The 20794-nt window shown below is 38.7% G+C and overlaps 1 protein-coding gene across 1 annotated transcript; it reads left to right on the top strand.

The window, feature by feature from the left end:
* The first annotated feature begins 2541 nt into the window (after positions 1-2541).
* LOC143041572 (histone-lysine N-methyltransferase SETMAR-like) lies at positions 2542-7057 on the top strand. Its single transcript, XM_076213585.1, has 2 exons — positions 2542-2553; positions 6707-7057. The coding sequence occupies exons 1-2, from the start codon at positions 2542-2544 to the stop codon at positions 7055-7057; spliced, it is 363 nt and encodes a 120-aa protein (XP_076069700.1).
* The last annotated feature ends 13737 nt before the right edge of the window (positions 7058-20794 follow it).

The following is a 20794-nucleotide window of genomic DNA, read 5'->3' as shown; positions in this document are numbered from 1 at the left end:
CCAAGTGGTTCACCATCTAATGCAATAACATGCCTAAATTGGTTACATAATGAAATTAGTTCATCTTGTGCATCAGGGAAATCAGGAGTGTTTAAATGGGATCCTACAATGGGTTCTTGTGGAGTCAGTTACTTTGGATGATGTGGTACAGACTTGAACAGAAGGGAATTGTTCATCTATTACTTTGACACAAGAAGGATACACAAAAAAATCACACAATTTTGTACCTGTGGTGAGAATGATTGGGGTGTGTGAGTCATTTGCAAAAATTAACTGATTATGACCCTTCTTTGAGGTGGAGCATAAGGCTGCATTAAATTATATGCCATTTACACGACTTAATTCTGGCAGACAGACTACATCAGATTCCGTAGCTTTAAAGACATGAAGGTGTGCTTTACAGTTATTCATGAGGGGATAGCGTCAGGGGTTTTGGTACCACATGTGTTATACTTAAACTTGTTGGCATCACCTGTAAAATAGGGGCAGAGTTCAACGAGAATTCATCTAATAGAGGTAAGGAGATATCACCTGAAGAGGAGATATCTACTGGAACCAATTATATCATGCATGCTTTATACATGGAGCACAAGACTTGTGAGAGGGAAACTGAAAATCAAGTGAAAGATTACAGTCTACTGAGTCATCGCTCTGGAATCATTGAGATCGCTCTACCACCTGAATATTATCTATACATGATTTAAAAACAGGTGATGGCAGGGAATAATTTGTTGTCATAAATGATACCATTTTGTGAAGGATAAATAGTGTTATGTTGTTTCATGGTATGTAATTTAATGAGTACATCAGCAGGAAATTGAACATCAGCTACATACATTGTGACTGGAATTGATGGACATAAGTCCACAAAGCTTATGTCAAGTGTGATCTTTCCTAACACAGGAAACTGAAAATCATCCACATTACATAGTGCCAAATCAGGGGGTTCCATGATAGTTACACGCTTCCTAGTTGAGCGGAATTTGTTGAAACTGTTTACTGATATGATATTTACTGGGGATCCAATATCCATAACGTGTGACATAGGGGTGTCATCTGCACATGCTGAAATAGAAAGAGCAATTTTCCATTTGTGAGAGTTTGAAGGTGCACAAATTGGGAGGGTATCCTGGTGGGCATGAGTATCTTGAACAGGTAGTCATAAAGGTGCATTTAGTTGTGAGCAATAGTAACAGGCCACTCTGTTATCCGAAGGCGAATGTGTTGTGCACAGTACTGTGGACGGTTTCTGGACAACGGTCGCGAACCTGTATTGTCTGTATATCTTAGCTACAGTAAATGGTTTTTGTGGCAAGGGAACTGTCTGGTTATCAGTCTTTGTAATTGTATTACGGGATTCACTGAACATAAGTGAGAAGTCTGTAAGTCTTATCCCTGTAGTGAATTCAATATTTGCTGCTTTTGTGGGCGTATCAGATAAATGTGATAGGAATTCAAAATATGAGAATAGAGCAACTACATTTATAAGTGAGATTGTTGGACCAGTTGTTCGTGTATCTGCAATCCAAGCTGAATTCCTAAGTGATGATCTAATTCCACTTTTAAATGATGATGCAACTTTAAGTGTTTTTTCTTAAGATAAGGCCCTTTGTTATGAGACCGCGCTGGAGAATACGTACCTACAGTTGTGAGTTCTGCATCATGTATCTTCGTGAATATGTAATAATTTCAGTCATTCTGTTTTGTTTGGATATTCCATTAATTAATACATATAAGTTACCGTTGCCTTGGGACCACTTGGTGATTCTCTTCCTTTTTGTTCTGGCTAATGACGGTAAAGTGTGCAACGACTTCGGGTGTGGTATGGGGGATAAGTATGGGAATGGAGAGAATGATAAAGGTATGTGTCGAGGGGAGTGGTTCTCTCATAGAACGTGTCCCCTCACTGGTTCAACACTCGCTTCATCGTATAAGCACTACACACGATAGGGTATATATGAGGTCTGTGATTGGGGTAAATTTTCTATCACTCCCCAATCACGAATCACGAACGCTAGACTTTGATTAACAAAACACCTAAAAATCAAATTGCCCCCCTAAAAAATCAAATTGCCCCCCTGTGGGGCGTACGCCCCACGTTAGGAAACACTGTTCTACATGCTGAATGACAAGCTAAAAGCGTCATCAGTTCTGATATGACCCGTCTCTTAGTATATTCCTTATCTTCTGGGACCCGTATTTCTGAGTGCGTGGCTAATCTATTTTTCCTACACTAGCATACAATGCAATACAATATATGTATGTAAATTATAACATTGTAATTAGGCAGTTATCGTAAGCTTTCTTTTCCTGCTTTTCTCTCTGAGTTCTATAGTATATGTTATTAATATATTACTATTCTCCGCCTCTTTTCTCCTATTCTTTTCATCACAACCGTCTAATTTCCTCGTTAGTTTTTTCTTCATTTTAATAATTCCTAAATTTGATATAAAATAGCCTGCGACACTCGACACGACAACCATTTATCAAACAGAATAACAACGCATGAAAATAAGCACAACTGATGGTATCGCTGTAGAGATGGCGCTACGGGTAGGTTTTGGGAGAATGGCTGAAACAAACGACGTTTTCGGGGATCAGGGATTTCAAATTGCAAAAAATATAAATTTATTATTATCATTATTATTATCATTATTATTATTATTATTATTATTATTATTATTATTATTATTATTATTATTATTATTATTATTATTATTATTATTATTATTATTATTATTATTATTATTATTATTATTATTATTATTATTATTATTATTACTATTATTATTATTATCATTATTATTATTATCATTATTATTATTATTATTATTATTATTATTATTATTATTATTATTATTATTATTATTATTATTATTATTATTATTATTATTATTATTATTATTATTATTATTATTATTATTATTTGTGTATACATTGTGATGAATGTGGATAGGAGGTAAAGGAAACACGGGCTGAGGGAAATAGAATAGTGTTCACTTTTTTCAACAATTTTACATCATCCGCAAAGAAACTCATATAACTTTCAATTCCTTTATCCATATCATTAATATATATAGCAAATATTATTGGAGCCAAACTGTTCCTTGTGTAACACCACTTATCACTTCATTCCAATTAGAGTGTTTGTCTCTTATCACAACTCTCCTTTTTCTTTCATACAAGAAGTCCTCCATCCACTTCAGTAGTTTTTCCTGTATTCCTCCTGCAGTTTCTAATTTCTTAAGCAATTTCTTATGTGACACCTTATCAAAAGGTTTTTTTCAGGTCTAGAAATGCACAATCAGCACATCCATCTCTTTCTTATATTACATATATTAACCTTGAATAGAAACACGTTAAGTTTGTGACGCAAGATCGTCCTTGTCTAAATCCAATTTGTCTTGGATTTAGTACGTTATTTTTTTTTCTCCAAATGTTTTATCCATCTAGTTTTAATCATTCTTTCACAGATTTTAGCTATCGTACTTGTAAGAGAGACCGGTCTGTAGTTAGTAGGGTCTTCCTTGTTTCCCCCTCTATTATATATAAATACTAATATTTGCTCTTTTCCAATCTTCTGGAACTTTTCCTTCTTTCAATGAACTGTTTATTAGGCTATGTGTTTTGTCTGTTAGTTCATTCCTGCATTCTTTCAAAATCCAGTTTGCAAAATCCGGTCCATGCGATTTTCTGACATCGAGATTACTCAAGTGTTTCATTATTTAATTTCTTGATACTTCAATCTCTTTCATAGGGGGAACTCTCTCCTCCCATTCGATATCTCTAGGTTGTATGTTCTCCCATGTAAACACCGATTTAAAATGCTTTTTCATCATTTCTGTCATTTCTATTTCCTCTGTGTATTCGACTCCTCCTTGTCGTAGTATCTCTAATTCTTGTTTGCTTTTCAGTTTGTTGTTTACAAATCTGTAAAATAATTTTGGTTGATCTTTACATTTTTCTGACATCTTTTCCGTATTTCATCTTTTCTTCTCTGCGCATTTGTACATATTCATTTCTATAACTAGTATGTATTTTCTATTTTTCAGTTGTTTTTTTTTCATTTTATCCAAGCTTTATCCCTTTTGTCTTTTAACTCCCTACATCTTTTGTTGTACCAGCACTTTACATATCCTTTTTCTTAGTTTTCTCTTGGCACATACTTTTCCACTCCATTTCTCTTCTACTGTTTTTTCCTCCTTGTGTATTCTTTCCCAGTCAGCTTTTTGAAAGAATTCTTCCATTTTGTCTAAGTTTGTTTTTTCATACATCAATCTTCCCTTTCTATATTGTTCATTTTTTCATGTATTTTTCCTCGTTTATTTCCAGTTCAACCAATATGTGGTCACTTTTACTTATTGGTGTTTTATATTCAATCTTGTCCACTATTTCAGGTTCTAGTGTGATTATTAGGTCCAGTCTCGATGGTTCTTCCTCATTTCTATACCTAGTATTCTCTTGAATCCATTGCGTCATTGTATGTTCAATAATCATATCAATTAATACATTCCCCCATTGGTCATCTCCACCCTTCACTGTCATCTCTCCCAGCAGATTTCTTTACAATTAAAGTCACCCATTATAATTATTCGTCCTCCATCTTCCATTATCTTACTAAGTGATATCCTGGTGTCTTCTAACATATTTTTGTGTTCTCTCTCTTCACACGAAGCCGTTTCAGGAGGCACATAATTTACTACAAACTTCCTGCTCTTCTTATCCTTGTCCTCCACTTCCATCGTAATCATCTCTACTCTATTCTTTCCATATGTGACATTCCTCACATTTATATCCTTCTTAGTCAGGAGCATAGCTCCACCCCTTTGTTTTACCTCTCTGTTTCTAATCCAACAATTATATGCACCATGTCCTGCACTGTTGAGTGGTAGTGGACCTTTCAATTTTGTCTCTACAATTCCCATTATGTCCGGTTCTTTTTCTTTCAGATAATCATTCAGTTCGTTCAAGCCTGTTATTAATCCATCTATATTTGTGTAAGATATTTTCAATTTTGTGTTACTTCTTTTTCTTCTTCGCTCATTTCTTTCTTTATCCATACGTTTTTGTGATTTTTCACTATTTGCTAGTTTTGCTGTTCTGGATAGTACTTCCTCTGCTATTATTTGTGACCTGAGTTTTACTTTTAGTGGCCTATGTTGTTTATCTTTTGAGTATCTACCCATCCTATATGTTTCCTCGATGTCTTTATCCAGGGTTTGATTCTCCTCTTGAATCTCATTCAGAATCTCTTTTGCGATCTCTTTTTCTTCTCTTTCTCTCTGATACCTAGGAACATCGTGCTTTTCTTTAATACCGTAGATCACAATGCACCTTTTTTTTGGTGTGTGTGTGTGTGTGTGTGTGTGTGTGTGTGTGTGTGTGTGTGTGTGTGTGTGTGTGTGTGTGTGTGTGTGTGTGTGTGTGTGTGTGTGTGTGTGTGTGTGTTTATGCGTATTTACCTAGCTGTGTTTACCTAGTTGTATCTTACGGGAAGGGGAGCTATGCTCGTGGTATCCCGTTTTTATATCTCGCAGTGTCTAGTTTGCCCTTAAATTCGTGTATGGTTTTTGCACACACTATTGTTTTGTCCAGTTTGTTCCAAATGTCTACCAGCCTGTGTGGATAACTGTTTTTTTTTTTCAGGCCTCTTCTATAACTATCCTTTTTGGTTTTTTTCATATCCTCTTGTGTTTCTTTTGTCCCAATTTAGTAAGTCCTCTCTATCAAGGATTTCCATGCCTTTCATGATTCTTAGATGAAGTGCCTGAGAAGTATGATAGGGGTTACTGGGCTGGATAGAGTGAGAAATGAGGAGGTGAGTAGGAGAACAGGGGTGGAAAGGGAGTTGGGAGATAGGGTTGATGAAAGAGTATTGGGTTGGTTTGGACACATGGAAAGAATGAGTGAAGAAAGATTATTAAGAGGGGTGTGGAAGGCAGAGGTTGAAGGAGTGAACATGAGGGAGCAACCAAGGATGAGATGGATGGATGGGGTAAAATGGGAATTGGGAAAGAGGGGAATTTCTGTTGAGGAAGGACGGGAGAAAACAGAAAATAGGGGTGCTGGAGAATGGTTGTGTATGTATGATGCTGTGATGCAAAAGGGGATGGGTGGGGGATGTGGTGTGAGGGAGTATGTGTGAGAAATAAATTGACGCAGCCCGAAGAAATTTATCCCCGTCTTCTCCATTTCCACATGAGGAGACGGAGAGGGGAGTCGCCGATTTAATGAAGTGGCCTTGCTGTGGATGTGCTGTGTCTTGCGACACTGCTCCTGACCCAGGGCAATGGACGAGATGCAGGGATGACCCGTCATCCAGGAGGAGCCAAGATGTGAGGGAGGGGGTTGGGAGTGGTTTTTGTGCCTTTGTTTTTCTGGCTACCTCCCTTGTAAGGGGGAGGGGGTCTTTGATATATATATACATATATATATATATATATATATATATATATATATATACCTAATACATGTCCTCTTTATTCGTGAACAAATATTGATTAATCCTTTTATTTCAGATACCCCTCACGGAAATCAAAATGGATTGTGAGAAATATCATATTAGAGTGATAATATTTTTTTTCTTTAGAAAAGGGGTAAATGCTTCAAAAACTTGCAAAAACATTTGTGAAGTGTATGGAGATGATGCTATAGGTGAATCAACAGTTCAAAGGTGGTTTGCTCAATTTAAAACTGGAAACTTTAGCTTGGAAGACCTTCAAAATTGGATAAAGATGTTTTGACAACGAAAATTAAAGAAAGACCAGATATTACAACTAGAGAACTTGCAAAGGAGGTAAAACTTTCCAAGAGTACAGTTCATGAACATCTAGTGTCACTGGGATACACTTCCCGCTATAATGTTTGGGTCCCTCACAAACTCTTTGAACAGAATTGCTTAGACAGGTATTCCATTTGTGATATGCTTTTGAAACGGAATGAATCTAGGCCATTTTTGAAAACCCTTGTATCCGGAGATGAAAAGTGGATTGTTTATGAGAATGTAGTGCGGAAAAGATCATGGTGTCTGCGTAATCAATCTCCAAAACAGCAATAAAAAAGGACATCCATGTCAAAAAAGCCATGCTTTGTGTTTGGTGGGATTGTAAAGGCATTATTTACAATGAGATTCTTCCACAAAACTAAACCATTAATTCGGATGTGTACTGTACCCAGGTGACAAATTTGGATAGAAAAATCAAGGCAATAAGGCCAGATCTTACCAATAGGAAGGGGGTGGTGTTTTAACAAGATAATGTCAGACAACATGTGTCTTTGGCTACCCGGACACGGCTGCATTAACTCGGCTGGGATCTCTTATACCATCCAGCATATTTTCCTGATATTGCTCCATCTGATTACCATTTATTCTTGTCTTTGCAGAACTCATTGCATGGAAAAACTTTTATTGATTTAGAGGGTGTTAAAACACATGTAGCCAACTTTTTTTCTTCAAAACCAGCAAAATTTTATGTTGATGGCATATTCAAGTTACCTGAGAGATGGACAAAGGTTACTAATAATAATGGAAGTTATTTCACTGAATAAAATTTATTAGATCATCTTTTATTTGTATCATTTTGTTGCATGTCAAAAACTGATAACATTTCGGACAACCTTATATATATATATATATATATATATATATATATATATATATATATATATATATATATATATATATATATATATATATATATACATATACCTTTTTCACATATTTTTGCTACTGTGCTTATTAGGGAGACTGATCTGTAGTTGGTTGGGTCTTCCTTGTTTACTCCTTTATATATTGGTACAATATTTGCATTTTTCCAGTCCTGTGGTACCTTTCCTTCTTTGAGTGAATATTTCATTATATTGTATATTTTATCCATCAACTCCTCTGTGCACTCTTTCAGTATCCAATTTGTAATTCCATTCGAACCATGTGATTTTCTGACATCAAGGTTTATCATTTGGTCGCTGATTTCCTTCTGTGTTACAGTTATTTCCTTCATGGGGGGGAGGGGTCTCTCTCTCTATTCCCTCACAGTTAGGAGAGTTTTCAATTGTGAATACGGATTTAAAATGATTGCTCATAATTTCTGCCATTTCTAGTTCTTCTGTATATTCATAATTTCCCTGGCGCAGCTTTTCTATTTCTTGTTTATTTTCTAGTTTACCATTTACATACCTGTTAGTTTAGGTTATTCCTTGCATTTTTCTATTATCTCTCTTTCATATTTTCTCTTTTCATCTCTGCGTATTTTCTATATAATAATTTCTTAGTTTGGTGTATGTTTGCCATTTGCTCGTTTTCTTGTCTTTTTTTTCCAAGCTTTGTCTCTTTTACCCTTAGCTTCACTACATTTTTTGTTGTATCAGCTTTTTATGTATACTCTTTCTTGCTTTTGTTGTGCTACATATTTGTGTGTGTGTGTGTGTGTGTGTGTGTGTGTGTGTGTGTGTGTGTGTGTGTGTGTGTGTGTGTGTGTGTGTGTGTGTGTGTGTGTGTGTGTGTGTGTGTGTGTGTGTGTGTGTGTGTGTGTGTGATTGTGATTCACCACGGTCTTGGATCACGTGTTGGACTCGTGATCGACAGCTATTTCCCTCCCGGAGGAGAGCTTAGAGCTCATATATGACCGATCTATGGGTAATACTGTGACCTTAGACGCACACACACACCCAACTCCCCGCCCACGAGAGTTGAGCGACGACCTGCAGCGCAGCGATACTAAAATTATTCTAGCCCTGGGCAGTATGTGTGTATTTACCTAGCTGTATTTTACGGGAAGGGGAGCTATGCTCGTGGTGCCCCGTCTTCATATCTCATTTTATCTAGACTGTTTTTAAATTCGTGTATTGTTTTTGCACACACCACTTTCTCAGCTAACTTGTTCCAAAGGTCTATTACTCTGTGGGGAAGGCTGTTCTTTTTCAGATCTCTTCTATAACTATCTTTCTTGATTTTCTTTCCGTGTCTTCTTGTATGTCTACTATTCCATTTTATTAGATCCTCTCTGTCAATAGTTTTTATGCCTTTCATGATTCTATAAATAGTTATCAAGTCTCCTCTCTCTCTTCTTTGCTGTAATGTATGTAGCTCAAGTTTTGCTAGTCTCTCTTCATATGATAGTTCTGAGAGTGTTAGTGCCAATTTTGTAATTGCTCTTTGTATTCTTTCAAGTTTTGTTATACATTTTTTTTGTACTTGGTGACCACGTCGTCGCTGCATATTCCATATTCAAAGTGACTAGTATTTTCTTCACCACTTCTTCATCCAGGTATGTAAATGCCACTTTGATTGTTCTTATCATATTATAAGTTTCTCTAAAATTTTTGTTTATATGTTTCTCAGGGGACATATTATTCATAATAATGACTTCCAGGTCCTTCTCATCTTCCACCTTTTTTATTTCTTCTTCTCCCAATCTATATGATCCCAATATTCTTTTTTTTTTTTTTTTGCTTCTTCCAAATTCCATTATACTACACTTCTTGATATTGAATCCCATCTCCCACTTCCTACTCCATTTCCATACTTTATAGAGATCACTCTGTAGCGACTCACAATCTTCTTCAGTGTTCACTTTTTTCAACAATTTTGTATCATCCACAAAGAAGCTCATATAACTTTCAATTCCTTTATCCATATCACTAATATATGTATAGCAAACATTATTAGGGCCAGAACTGTTCCTTGAGGAACACCACTTATCACTTCATCCCAATTGGACTGTTTATCTCTTATCACTACTCTCATTTTTCTTTCATGCAAAAAGTCTTCCATCCACTTCCGCAGTTTGTCCTGTATTCCTCCAGCAGTTTCTAATTTCTTAAGCAACTTCTTATGTGGCACCTTATCAAAAGCTTTTTTCAGGTCTAGAAATGCACAATCAGCCAATCCATCTCTTTCTTATATTACATCTATTAGTCTTGAATAGAAACATATTAAGTTTGTGACGCATGATCGTACTTGTCTGAATCCAAATTGCCTCGGATTTAGCAGTTTTTCTTTCCAAATGCCTTACCCATCTACTTTTGATCATTCTTTCACAAATATTTGTTATTGTACTTGTTAGAGAGACCGGTCTATAGTTAGTAGGGTCTTCCTTGTTTCCCCCTTTATATATTGGTACTATATTTGCTCTTTTCCAATCTTTTGGGACTTTTCCTTCTTTCAATGAACTGTTTATTAGGCTATGTGTTTTGTCTGTTGGTTCATTCCTGCATTCTCTTAAAATCCAGTTTGCTATTTCATCTGGTCCATGCAATTTTCTGACATCTAGATTACTCAACTATTTCATTATTTCATTCCTTGATACTTCTATCTCTTTCATAGGGGGGACTTTCTCCTCCCATTCGATATCTCTAGGTTGCATGTTCTTCCTTGTAAACACAGATTTAAAATGCTTGATCATAATTTCTGCCATTTCTATTTCCCCTCTGTATTCAACTCCTTATCGTAGTTTTTCTAATTCTTGTTTGTTTTTCAGTTTGTTGTGTACAAATCTGTAAAATAGTTTTGGTTGATCTTTACATGTTTCTATGACATCTTTTTCGTATTTTCTCTTTTCTTCTCTGCACACTTGTACATATTCATTTCTATAACTAGTATATATTTTCCATTTTTCAGTTCTTTTGTCTTTTTTCCGTTTTATCCAAGCTTTATCTCTTTTGTCTTTTAACTCCCTACATCTTTTGTTGTACCAATATTTTATATATTCTTTTTCTTGCTTTTGTCTTGGGACATACTTTTCCACTCCTGTATAAATTCTTGTCAAAATATTCCATTTCTCTTCTACTGTTGTTTCCTCCTTGTGCATTCTTTCCCAGTCTGCTTTTTGAAAGAATTCTCTTGTTTTATAAAAAAAAAAAAATCTTTATACATCATTCTTCCTTTTCTATATTGTTTATTTTTTCAGGTATTTTTCCTCATTCAGTTCCAGTTCAACCAATATGTGGTCACTTTTACTTATTGGTGTCTTATATTCAATCTTGTCCACTATTTCAGGTTCTGATGTGATTATTAGGTCCAGTCTTGATGGCTCTTCCTCATTTCTATACCTAGTATTCTCTTGAATCCATTGCGTCATTGTATGTTCTATAATCATATCAAGTAGTACATTTCCTTATAGGTCGTCTGCACCCTTCACTGTCATCTCTTCCCAGCAATTAAAGTCACCCAATATAAATATTCTTCCTCCATCTTCCATTATCTTATTTAGTGTTATCCTTGTGTTTTCTAACATACTTTTGTGTTCTCTCTCTTCCCACGAAGCCGTTTTAGGAGGCATATAATTTACTACAAACTTTCTGCTCTTCCCATCCTTGTCCTCCACTTCTATCATAATGATCTCTACTCTATTCTTTCCATATGTGACATTCCTCACATTTATATCCTTCTTAGTCAGGAACATAACTCCACCCCCTTGTTTTAGTTCTCTGTTTCTAATACAATAATCATATGCACCATGTCCTACACTGTTGGGCGGTAGTGGACCTTTCAATTTTGTCTCTACAATTCCCATTATTTCCGGTTCTTTTTCTTTCAGATAATCATTCAGTTCGTTCAAGCCTGTTATTAAGCCATCTATATTTGTGTAAGACACTTTTAATTGTCTGCTACTTCCATCGTGTTTCCGTTTCCCTTCTATTTTCCTCTGCTATGAACCATTTCCTCACTTTCATATTCACTACTCTCACTTTCTTATTCACTACTCTCACTTTCATATTCACTACTCTTTCTCTTTTTCTGACTGTTCTTTTCTCTTTTTTTTCTTAGCTTCTTTTCTATTTGTTTTCTCATCCTCTCTATCCTTTTTATTCATTTCTCTTTTTATCCATACCTTTTTATATTGCTGACTGTCTGCTAGTCTCCCTGTTTTTGCTAAGATATTCTCTGCTGTCGTTTGTGACCTTAATTTAACCGTAATTGGTCTGGTCTTATCTGTATTGTATTTCCCGTGCCTCTACATTTCTTATATTTGTTTCCCTATTTCTGGTTCATCTTCTTGAACTACTTCTAGTATATTATTTACTTTTTCCTTTCCTTCTTTCATTCTTGTAGTCCTATTTTGATTATACTTCTCTTCCATCCCTAATATAATTATACATTTCTTTTTATCCGCTAAGTCTCTTACTATATTCTCCTTCTCCCTCATCACTTTAATAACTGTGTCCGTAGTTTGTTCTTTCATCTGCTGTTCCATTATACCTCTAAATTCCATTTTATTATTCTCTTGTACTTTTCTCCAACAACTTACCTCTTTTGATATGGACTCTTTATTTTCTTTAGTATTTCTCTTTAATCCCTCATTCTCATCATTTACTTCTCTTAACTGTCTTTTTAATTCTTCTGTTTCTTTAGTTAGATTTTGATTCTCTTTCCTTAGTTCTTCCAGTTTATCAACTTTCTCGGCAACTAGAGTTAATTGGTCAAACCGAACATCCCTTTTTTTTTTTTTTTTTTTTTTTTTTTGTCTCCCATGGGGAGGTTGTCACCTTCCTCATTAAATCCATAAAAGCAGTTATCTTCTCTTTCCATTGAGCTGCTATTATCTATATTTCTGTTCTTGACACCTCTGCTTCCTTGTTCGTTCGTGCATTCTGCCCCCCCGTTTGTTTACGCTTCTCCTAAGATCCGGGGCCCGTTCGTCCCCTTCCTCATTTCCTTCCATTTTCCTCAGTAATCCCTCCCCTTCTCCTTTTTCTTCACCTTCCCAGTACACCACGAGCTTTCCCCTTCCCTATTAATACAACACATTGTCGTTGTGATCCTCGTAATTTTGAAGATTTCACCGGAGTCCAGACTTCGCTGCCACCCCGACCGACGTGTGTGTGTATGTGTGTGTGTGTGTGTGTGTGTGTGTGTGTATTCACTTGTATTCACTTGGTCTTTGGATCACGTGTTGGACTCGTGATCGACAGCTATTTCCCTCCTGGAAGAGAGCTCAGAGCTCGTAGGTCCGATCTATGGGTAATGCTATGACCTTGCACACACACACACACCCAACTCCCCGCCCACGAGAGTTGGAGTAACACCCCTCAGCGCTGTGATACTGATATTATTTCAGCCCCGGGCGAGAGTCGAACCCGGACCTCCGTAGTGGCAGGCCAGAGCTCTAACCACAGCGCCATGAGAGGTGTGTGTGTGTGTGTGTGTGTGTGTGTGTGTGTGTGTGTGTGTGTGTGTGTGTGTGTGTGTGTGTGTGTGTGTGTGTGTGTGTGTGTGTGTGTGTGTGTGTGTGTGTGTGTGTGTGTGTGTGTGTGTGTGTGTGTGGGCGTGTGTGTGTGTGTGTGTGTGTGTGTGTATGCGTGTGTGTGCGTGCGTGTGTGTGCGTGCGTGTGTGTGTGTGTGTGTGTGTGTGTGTGTGTGTGTGTGTGTGTGTGTGTGTGTGTGTGTGTGTGTGTGTGTGTGTGTGTGTGTGTGTGTGTGTGTGTGTGTGTGTGTGTGTGTGTGTGTGTGTGTGTGTGTGTGTGTTAGATGAAATGTAGATAAACAAGAACATGATCAAGAATAAAGTTTTTGGAGAAAAGACAAGAGGGATACAAAGGGAGGTGTGGCGACAGCAGCAAAGAACATTATGGTGGTGGATAATGTGGAACTGGAAGGAAAGGCTGAAATAACAAAATGAGAACAGCAATAAAGGAGAGTATTAAGAGTATAGTGGTATGCCCACCTCCCTTCGACATTGTCATAGAGCGAGGTTGACTGTCAATTGATGTTAGATAATGACAATAACTCAGAAAATATCAGTTACAATGTTGTCCTAAGAGATAACCTCAGTTGTGGGGATGTGAACTGGGATTATTGGGCCACTAGCGGAAGAGAAGATTCATGTTGAAATAAACAGTTAGATACGGTAATGAGAACGTACTGAGACAATGGGTCAAAGAAATGACAAGGGGAGATGACATACCTGACATGTTGGGTTAACTACTCGCTAATGAATAAGATGTTATCAAATCTCTGAAATACCTGTGTCCTTGTATCCTATGGAAAAGAGGTTTTGGAACGGGGGGGGGGGCAGTTACAAGTACATACAACATTTTGAGGTGACGCTGCCACCGTCATCGTCATTTCCCTGGATTTCCTGCAACTCGAGCAAGATTAGATGACTTTTTGTTAAACGTGTGGTGGCAACTTTAGCAGCCGATTTTTACACACGACTAATATGTTAATCTCCCCCACCTTTCCAAATCATGGTGTCACCATCGTTTTAAATTATCTCATTGAGTGAGGCCGAGGGGTGAAGAGGATCCTTGTGTCCTCATGGATAGGAACATTACTCCTCGTTGACATACATTCAAAGAAGGCCCACCATCACCACCAAAATAAGATTTTGATCTCTCTTAACAGGTCCCATTACCCCCCCTCCTCCCTCCCCCCAAAAAAATCGCTGCTGTAATGCATTCATGTTCTTGTCTGTGCTCTCACCGGAGCATAACACTAGTGTACGTGCTCGCGTGCCGTGCTGACGTAACTGTGGTTTGTCCTGTATACGTGAAGCGAAAGGGCTTATGAATAAGCTCGTGTAACTCTTACTTAAATAAGGGTACATGAGTGTGAATGTAAATTCTCGGAAATCTGGAAGTACACTATAGGTGCGGTTACACTGGCAGGCCACATCTGATGCCTGAAAGTGCTCGAGTAAGGTTGCCACGAGGTGTAACGCGTTGGTCCACGAATCGCTTCGAATGTCCGACATTATCGGGACACTGAGTATCTCGGGAGTCACTAAATATAATGCCAACAGATTGATAAATTATATTGGGACTTATCAAGCTGGTCAAATTTTATAAAAAAAAAAATATATATATTTTTTTGTGATTTATTATTCTTTTATTATCTACTTATTCATTCATCTGATCATTTAGCTATTATTATATTTTTTTTCTTTTCTTTTTTCGTACATGATGGTCGCCCGAAGAGACCTCGTCACCGTGGTGAGGAAGGGGAGGCCTCCCTCGTCGTCAAGATAACATCGATGAACGCTGGCTGATCAAGAATTGCTAGGCGTTAGGGAGAATAAAATCAGTGTCATCCGCCCACTTCCCCCTTTCCTCTGAAGTAGTTAAAGGGTCTAGCCCAATAAATCCTACAGCTTTATTTCAACCTGAGAGAAATGTCTAGCGTCCTGGTTAGTTGGTTGGCCGGGCGGGATTCACTTCTTCCTCCGCCAATTTTTTTTTTTTTTTTTTTTTTTTTTTTAGGGGGTAGGGGGGAAACCTTCAGTCCGAGGCCCACTCCTCGGTTGAATGAAACTGCCAAGATCATCGCCCAGCTGCTACTAGGACAGCAGACTATGTGAAACGTACTGTGTCCAAAATGTTGAAGGTTCAGATGTTCAAAAACATCACGTGTCACATTTCGCTGCACAATTCCTTCTTACACTTTCTTGAAAATAAACCCGTTAAGACCATAAACAGTGCGGAAACTTTCATAAGACCGAAATATCCCGAGGAAAAAGTTATATCATTTATTGGAGCCGCCGCTCTATTTCTCCTCTTGCCCTATTTGATGGTTTAGTATATGTTAATGCTTGCTTCTTTCTCTAACACCACCGCGTCATACGAGCAGGCAGGCAGGCAGGCAGGCAGGCAGGAACAGTGCATTGGGGGAGGGGGCGCTCGTTCTCGGCGACGAAAGAGGAAGAAACTCGAGACGGTCAGGCAGCCGCCTGAATCGTGTTCGACAGGAGGACAGCTGGTGTGGGCGCGGAACTTCTCCTCCTCCTGCTGGCTGGAGGCCGACCTTCAACCTCAAGGATTGTTGTTTGTTGGTCTGGACTGTAGGTCACCAGCACTTCTGTCCTTGTGGATCATCTCGCGCTGCTGAAGTAGGTCAACCGGATGGAGGGGAGGACATACCGACACCCTCAGGTACTCGTCGGACCATATCCTGCAGGTTCCGCTGCCGCCCTAAATGCTGCCACTAGTTGCCAGCAATTCTGTCCTTCGGGACAGTATCGCACCGAATGGGTGGAGTCAAAGAGATGGCGTAAGACAGATTTAAGGATGGTTAACAGGACGGAGGGATAAAAGTATAAAGGTGTTCATTATCTATCTTATTTTATTTTATTTTATTTTATTTTATTTTATTTTATTTTATTTTATTTTATTTTATTTTATTTTATTTTATTTTATTTTACTTTATTTTATTTTGTTTTATTTGATTTTATTTTATTCTATTTAATCTTATTTTCCTTTATCTTATTTTATTTTATTTTATTATATTTTATTCTATTTTATTTTATTTTACTTTATTTTATTTTATTTTACTTTATTTCATTTTATTTATTCATCTCTTTATTTATTTATTTATTGTGGAAATGAGTTTTATGTCACAAAAGAATGCTGAGTAATTGTGGTCCGTTGGGATGTCACTAAGTCCCTCAAATATGGAGGGCGTAAAGCTTACAAAGTCAATACTCCACAGGGGGCCCTGTGCCTTATAAAGAAGTTGGAAATTATGCGTTCACATACAAATTAAATAAAAACATGTAAAAAAAAAAAAAAAAAAAAAAAAAAGACGAAGAACCCTTACTACAAGAGATGTGCCACTATAGCGTGTACTACTGTACTCTACTACACTACTGTACAATGGCGTGTGGTTGGCTGCCTAGTCCATGAAGGCCCTCTTGGCCCCCTCCTGGTCCGGAGCCGGGGCCGGGAGTCGTCATCGTCGTCGCCACCGCTGCCGCTGCCGCTGCCGCCGCCACCAGGAAACGAGATCCGTCATAAGTAAACTAACACTGAGGACACTCGACCTTAATGCTATTAATGGATAATTTTTTCTTTATCACACAATGCAGCTTAGTTTCAAGCGGAACTCACGTTCATATAGCTTTATATGGTGCAAACTCTGAACGGGCATCAAGTATACGAGTATACTGAAGGTAGCAAGGTAGGAGGATGGGGGAGAGGCGGTATGGGGCGCTGCAGAGAACACCACGTCCAACCCTTGGACTGCGGGAGTGGGTGGGGGACAGGGAGCAGGTTCTTCCAAATGAACAAAATAAGAGCTTGGTCGCGGAAAGACAAGAGAGCAAGCGAATCGAACCCATCGAGACGGCTTCATGAATACCTGCCGACGACCGAAAGACGGGACTGGGCTTAATAGAATCGCCTTGGCGTTACTTATGCACAAGTCTTACCTGTCATTAGTTTTAAGAACTCTCATGACATACCTACGGATCTGAGTAACGCGTATTTTTTTTTTCTTGTCACAGACTCATCACTCAAAAAGAAATGCTAATCTCTTTTATACTTCTACTAACCCTCCGTTCTACTACCTTCTTTACATTTCTCCTTTGCCCCCTCACAAGTGCGATACTGTCCCCAAATTACTCAATGATGGAACCGCAGAACCTAAATGTATGTCACTAAGACATGTGGGAAACAAAACCAACACAGGATATATATACAAGCGGGCGTTCCTTTACTGTCGCACATGTTCACGGGCTCCGCTCTGGAGGACTCCAGCAGTTCGGTCTGTTCGGGTCTACTGATCAGCAGGACTAGCAGCTGCAATATGCTTCCGTGGAGTGACCAGCGCGGCGCGGCGCCGCGCGACGTGACGGTAACCCAATCTGACCCAACTGGTCTGTAGTAGCTGGCGCTGGAGTGCTATTGTTGCTACTACTGAGCACCTACTAGTAGTAAGTACTGGTAAGAAAAGGTTAAGAAATCTCTTGTTCCTCAATTTCTACTTATCTCCTTTATAAACAAATTAAATAAATAAATAAATGAAAATTTATACATAGGCGAGACGACTCGCCGGTGAACATAATCTCTGGGCAAGAAAGGCATATTACATATCAGTCAAAGCCAAGGGGTGACTATAGGCTACATAATCAACCCCTCCTCTTAGTGACAAGGAAAGAGGAACGGTACAAATTTTGTTTCATATTGGTGGGTGAAGTGTCCTTTCTTGCTGGAGAAGGTATAGCTGCTGGAGAGCGTGTGTGACGCGATACCATGGAACTTTGACATTGGACGCATGTGCGTGTCCAGTGGCTGACGTCCGTGATTCGTGGGCGGGCTGGTGGGCCAGCGTTCAGTGGTCCATGGACGGGTAAGTGATCCGACAATCAGCTGTCCACAGGCACTACGCCAGGGCAGGTGGCAGGGTAGGCGGAGGGGCAGCTTCAGTTTGCGGCAGCAGGTCACCAGGCAGGGCAGTCGGCGGCGACCAGCAGGCAGGGTGGACGGAGGCGGCGGCGGTAACCTACAGGCAGGGACGTCGGCGGCGGTGGCCAGCAGGTAGGGCAGGTGACGACGACTCAGCTGGCGTTAGGGACAGGTGGCAGCGACTCAGTGGGTGGTCTGGGACAGGCGACGGCAACTCAGCGAGCGGTCTGGGACAGGCGGCAGCGGTGACGGAGGCCAGTAGGCAGGTCAAAGGCGGCCAATAGGCAGGGCGGTCAACGGCTGTGGCGACTAGCAGGCAGGGCGGGCAGCGGCGACTCAGCAGGTGGACCAGTGGTGACCAGCAGGCAGGGAGGTTGGTGATGGTTAGGAAGTAGGGAGGTCGGCGGCGGCCAGCAGGCGGTCCAGCGGCGAGAACGGCCTCACTCCGGGGTCACAATTTGTAGTAGCTGGCGCCGGGATGCCATTATTGCTCATACTGAGGACTCGGCAATAGTAAGTACCGGTAATAAGAGGTCAAGATTTTTTTTTTTTTTTTTATCCTTAGTTTAATTATTTGTAAGCAAGAAATTACAGCTTTATAGATAGGAAACATGACTCGCCGGTGAGCATGATCTCTGGGCAAGAAAGGCATATTATATATTAGTCAAAGACAAGGGGTCACTATAGGCTGAGGGTCCCCGACGGCCCTCCATACACGTACAATGGATATATGCATACATAATACATATATGCATGCATACATATATACATATTCATCACATACATACACACATACATACATATAAACATACATACATACATACATACATACATACATACATACATGTATACATACATACATACGTACATATATGGAAGGGCACATATATATATATAGAAATACACAACATAAATTTATTCCCTTCAAGTCAATACGGGAGAATAGTAATATTCCCAAATGGATGACGGACAGGCTGAAATATGAGATCGGAATGAAAAAAAGGAAGCAAGAATTAAAAAAAAAAAAAAAAAAAAAGGGCAAACACACCTTAGATCCAAATAAAACGATATGGCAAGATCGGGTAAAAAGAACACGCGTACAGCGAAATGCAACTATGAAATTAAGATTGCCAGACAAGCGAGATCCAACCCAAATAGTTTCTTTCATCTATACAGAACAAAAATTAAGGAAAGAATAGGCCCAATTAAAAACGATGAAGATAATCATGCTAGAATCGGAGGGAAAAGGAGTGAATCGTTTAACAAATATTTTCTCATGGTCTTTTCTAAGGAGAGGTTAGACAAGGTACCTGACTGCGATCTGATTTTCAATGGGAATGAAGAAAGTAGACTATCTAATATCAGCATTAGTAAAGTAGAAGTAGTAAAACAGATTGAAAAATTTAAAGCTACAAAATCCCCGGGTCCAGACGAAAAATTTCCGATAGAGTTTAAAGAGTGTAAATTTGAAATCTACGACCAGTTGATAGTAATATTTAATAAGTCGGTAGACACTTTTTTTTTTTTTTTTTTTTTTTTTTTTTTTTTTTTTCCTATTGCTTGGGGCAGGCAAACGCCGTCCCTGTTTTCAAAAAGGGAGATAAATCGTCTATATGCAACTACGGGTCAATCAGTTTGACATCAGTGATGGGTAAAATGCTTGAATCAGTAATAGTTAATAGAATTAGATATCACATCGAGAGACATAATTTGATTCATGACTCGCAGCATGGTTTCTCCAAGAGTAAGTCATGTGTGACTAATCTTCTATTTTTTTTTTTTTTTTTTTTTTTTTTTTTTTTTTTTTACACTAAAGTATATAAGGCGTCAGATAACAAGGATAGTTACAATGTTATTTACCTTGATTTTGGCAAAGCGTTCGACAAGGTGCACCACCTGAGACTACTAAATAAAATCAAAGCCCATGGCATAGGAGGAAAAGTGTTAGAATGGATTGGATCAGTAACAGAAAACAGTGGGTCACCATAAATGGTGTAAAATCCAAATGGGGGAGTGTTTCTAGTGGACTTACTCAGGGCTCGATTTTGGGTCATTTATTGTTCATTATGTACATAAACGACTTGGACAGTAGGATTAATAGCGATGTTAGTAAGTTTGCGGACGACACTAAATAGGACGCCTAATTAGGTCAGAAGACGATGCAGAGATTCTCCAGGATGATCTTAACATTGTTCATATGGTCGGCGGAATGGCAAATAGTCTTCAATATATCAAAGTGCAGCATGTTAAACGTAGGGCTACACAACCCGAAAAGAAATATAGCTTGGATAACTCATTTTTAGAGAAAACTGAGTGCGAGAGAGACTTGGGAGTTCTAGTGAGTCCTGATCTTAGATCCTGGAAACAGTGCATTAGCACCAGGAATAAAGCCAACAGAGCATTAGGTTTCATTGCTAGGACGGTTACGAACAGATGTGCAGAGGTAATTATAAAAATATCTAGCGTTAGTTAGACCCATCCTTGACCATGCGGTACAGTTTTGGTCTCCGTCCTATAGAATGGACATCAATTCACGAGAATCAGTACAGAGGAGAATGACCAAAATGATACATAGGCTAGGAAAGGTAGAGGTGTTCAAGTGAATCAAAGGCTTTAACAATGGTGATGCAAACAAGGTCATCATATCAATACAATAGGACAGGACTCGCAGTAATGG

The sequence above is a fragment of the Oratosquilla oratoria genome, chromosome 31 (genome assembly GCF_046742065.1).
Source record: "Oratosquilla oratoria isolate Oo_2021 chromosome 31, ASM4674206v1, whole genome shotgun sequence".
Taxonomy (NCBI): domain Eukaryota; kingdom Metazoa; phylum Arthropoda; class Malacostraca; order Stomatopoda; family Squillidae; genus Oratosquilla; species Oratosquilla oratoria.
The sequence above is the reverse complement of the archived record's forward strand: the minus strand, read 5'-3'. Positions and strand labels throughout refer to the sequence as shown.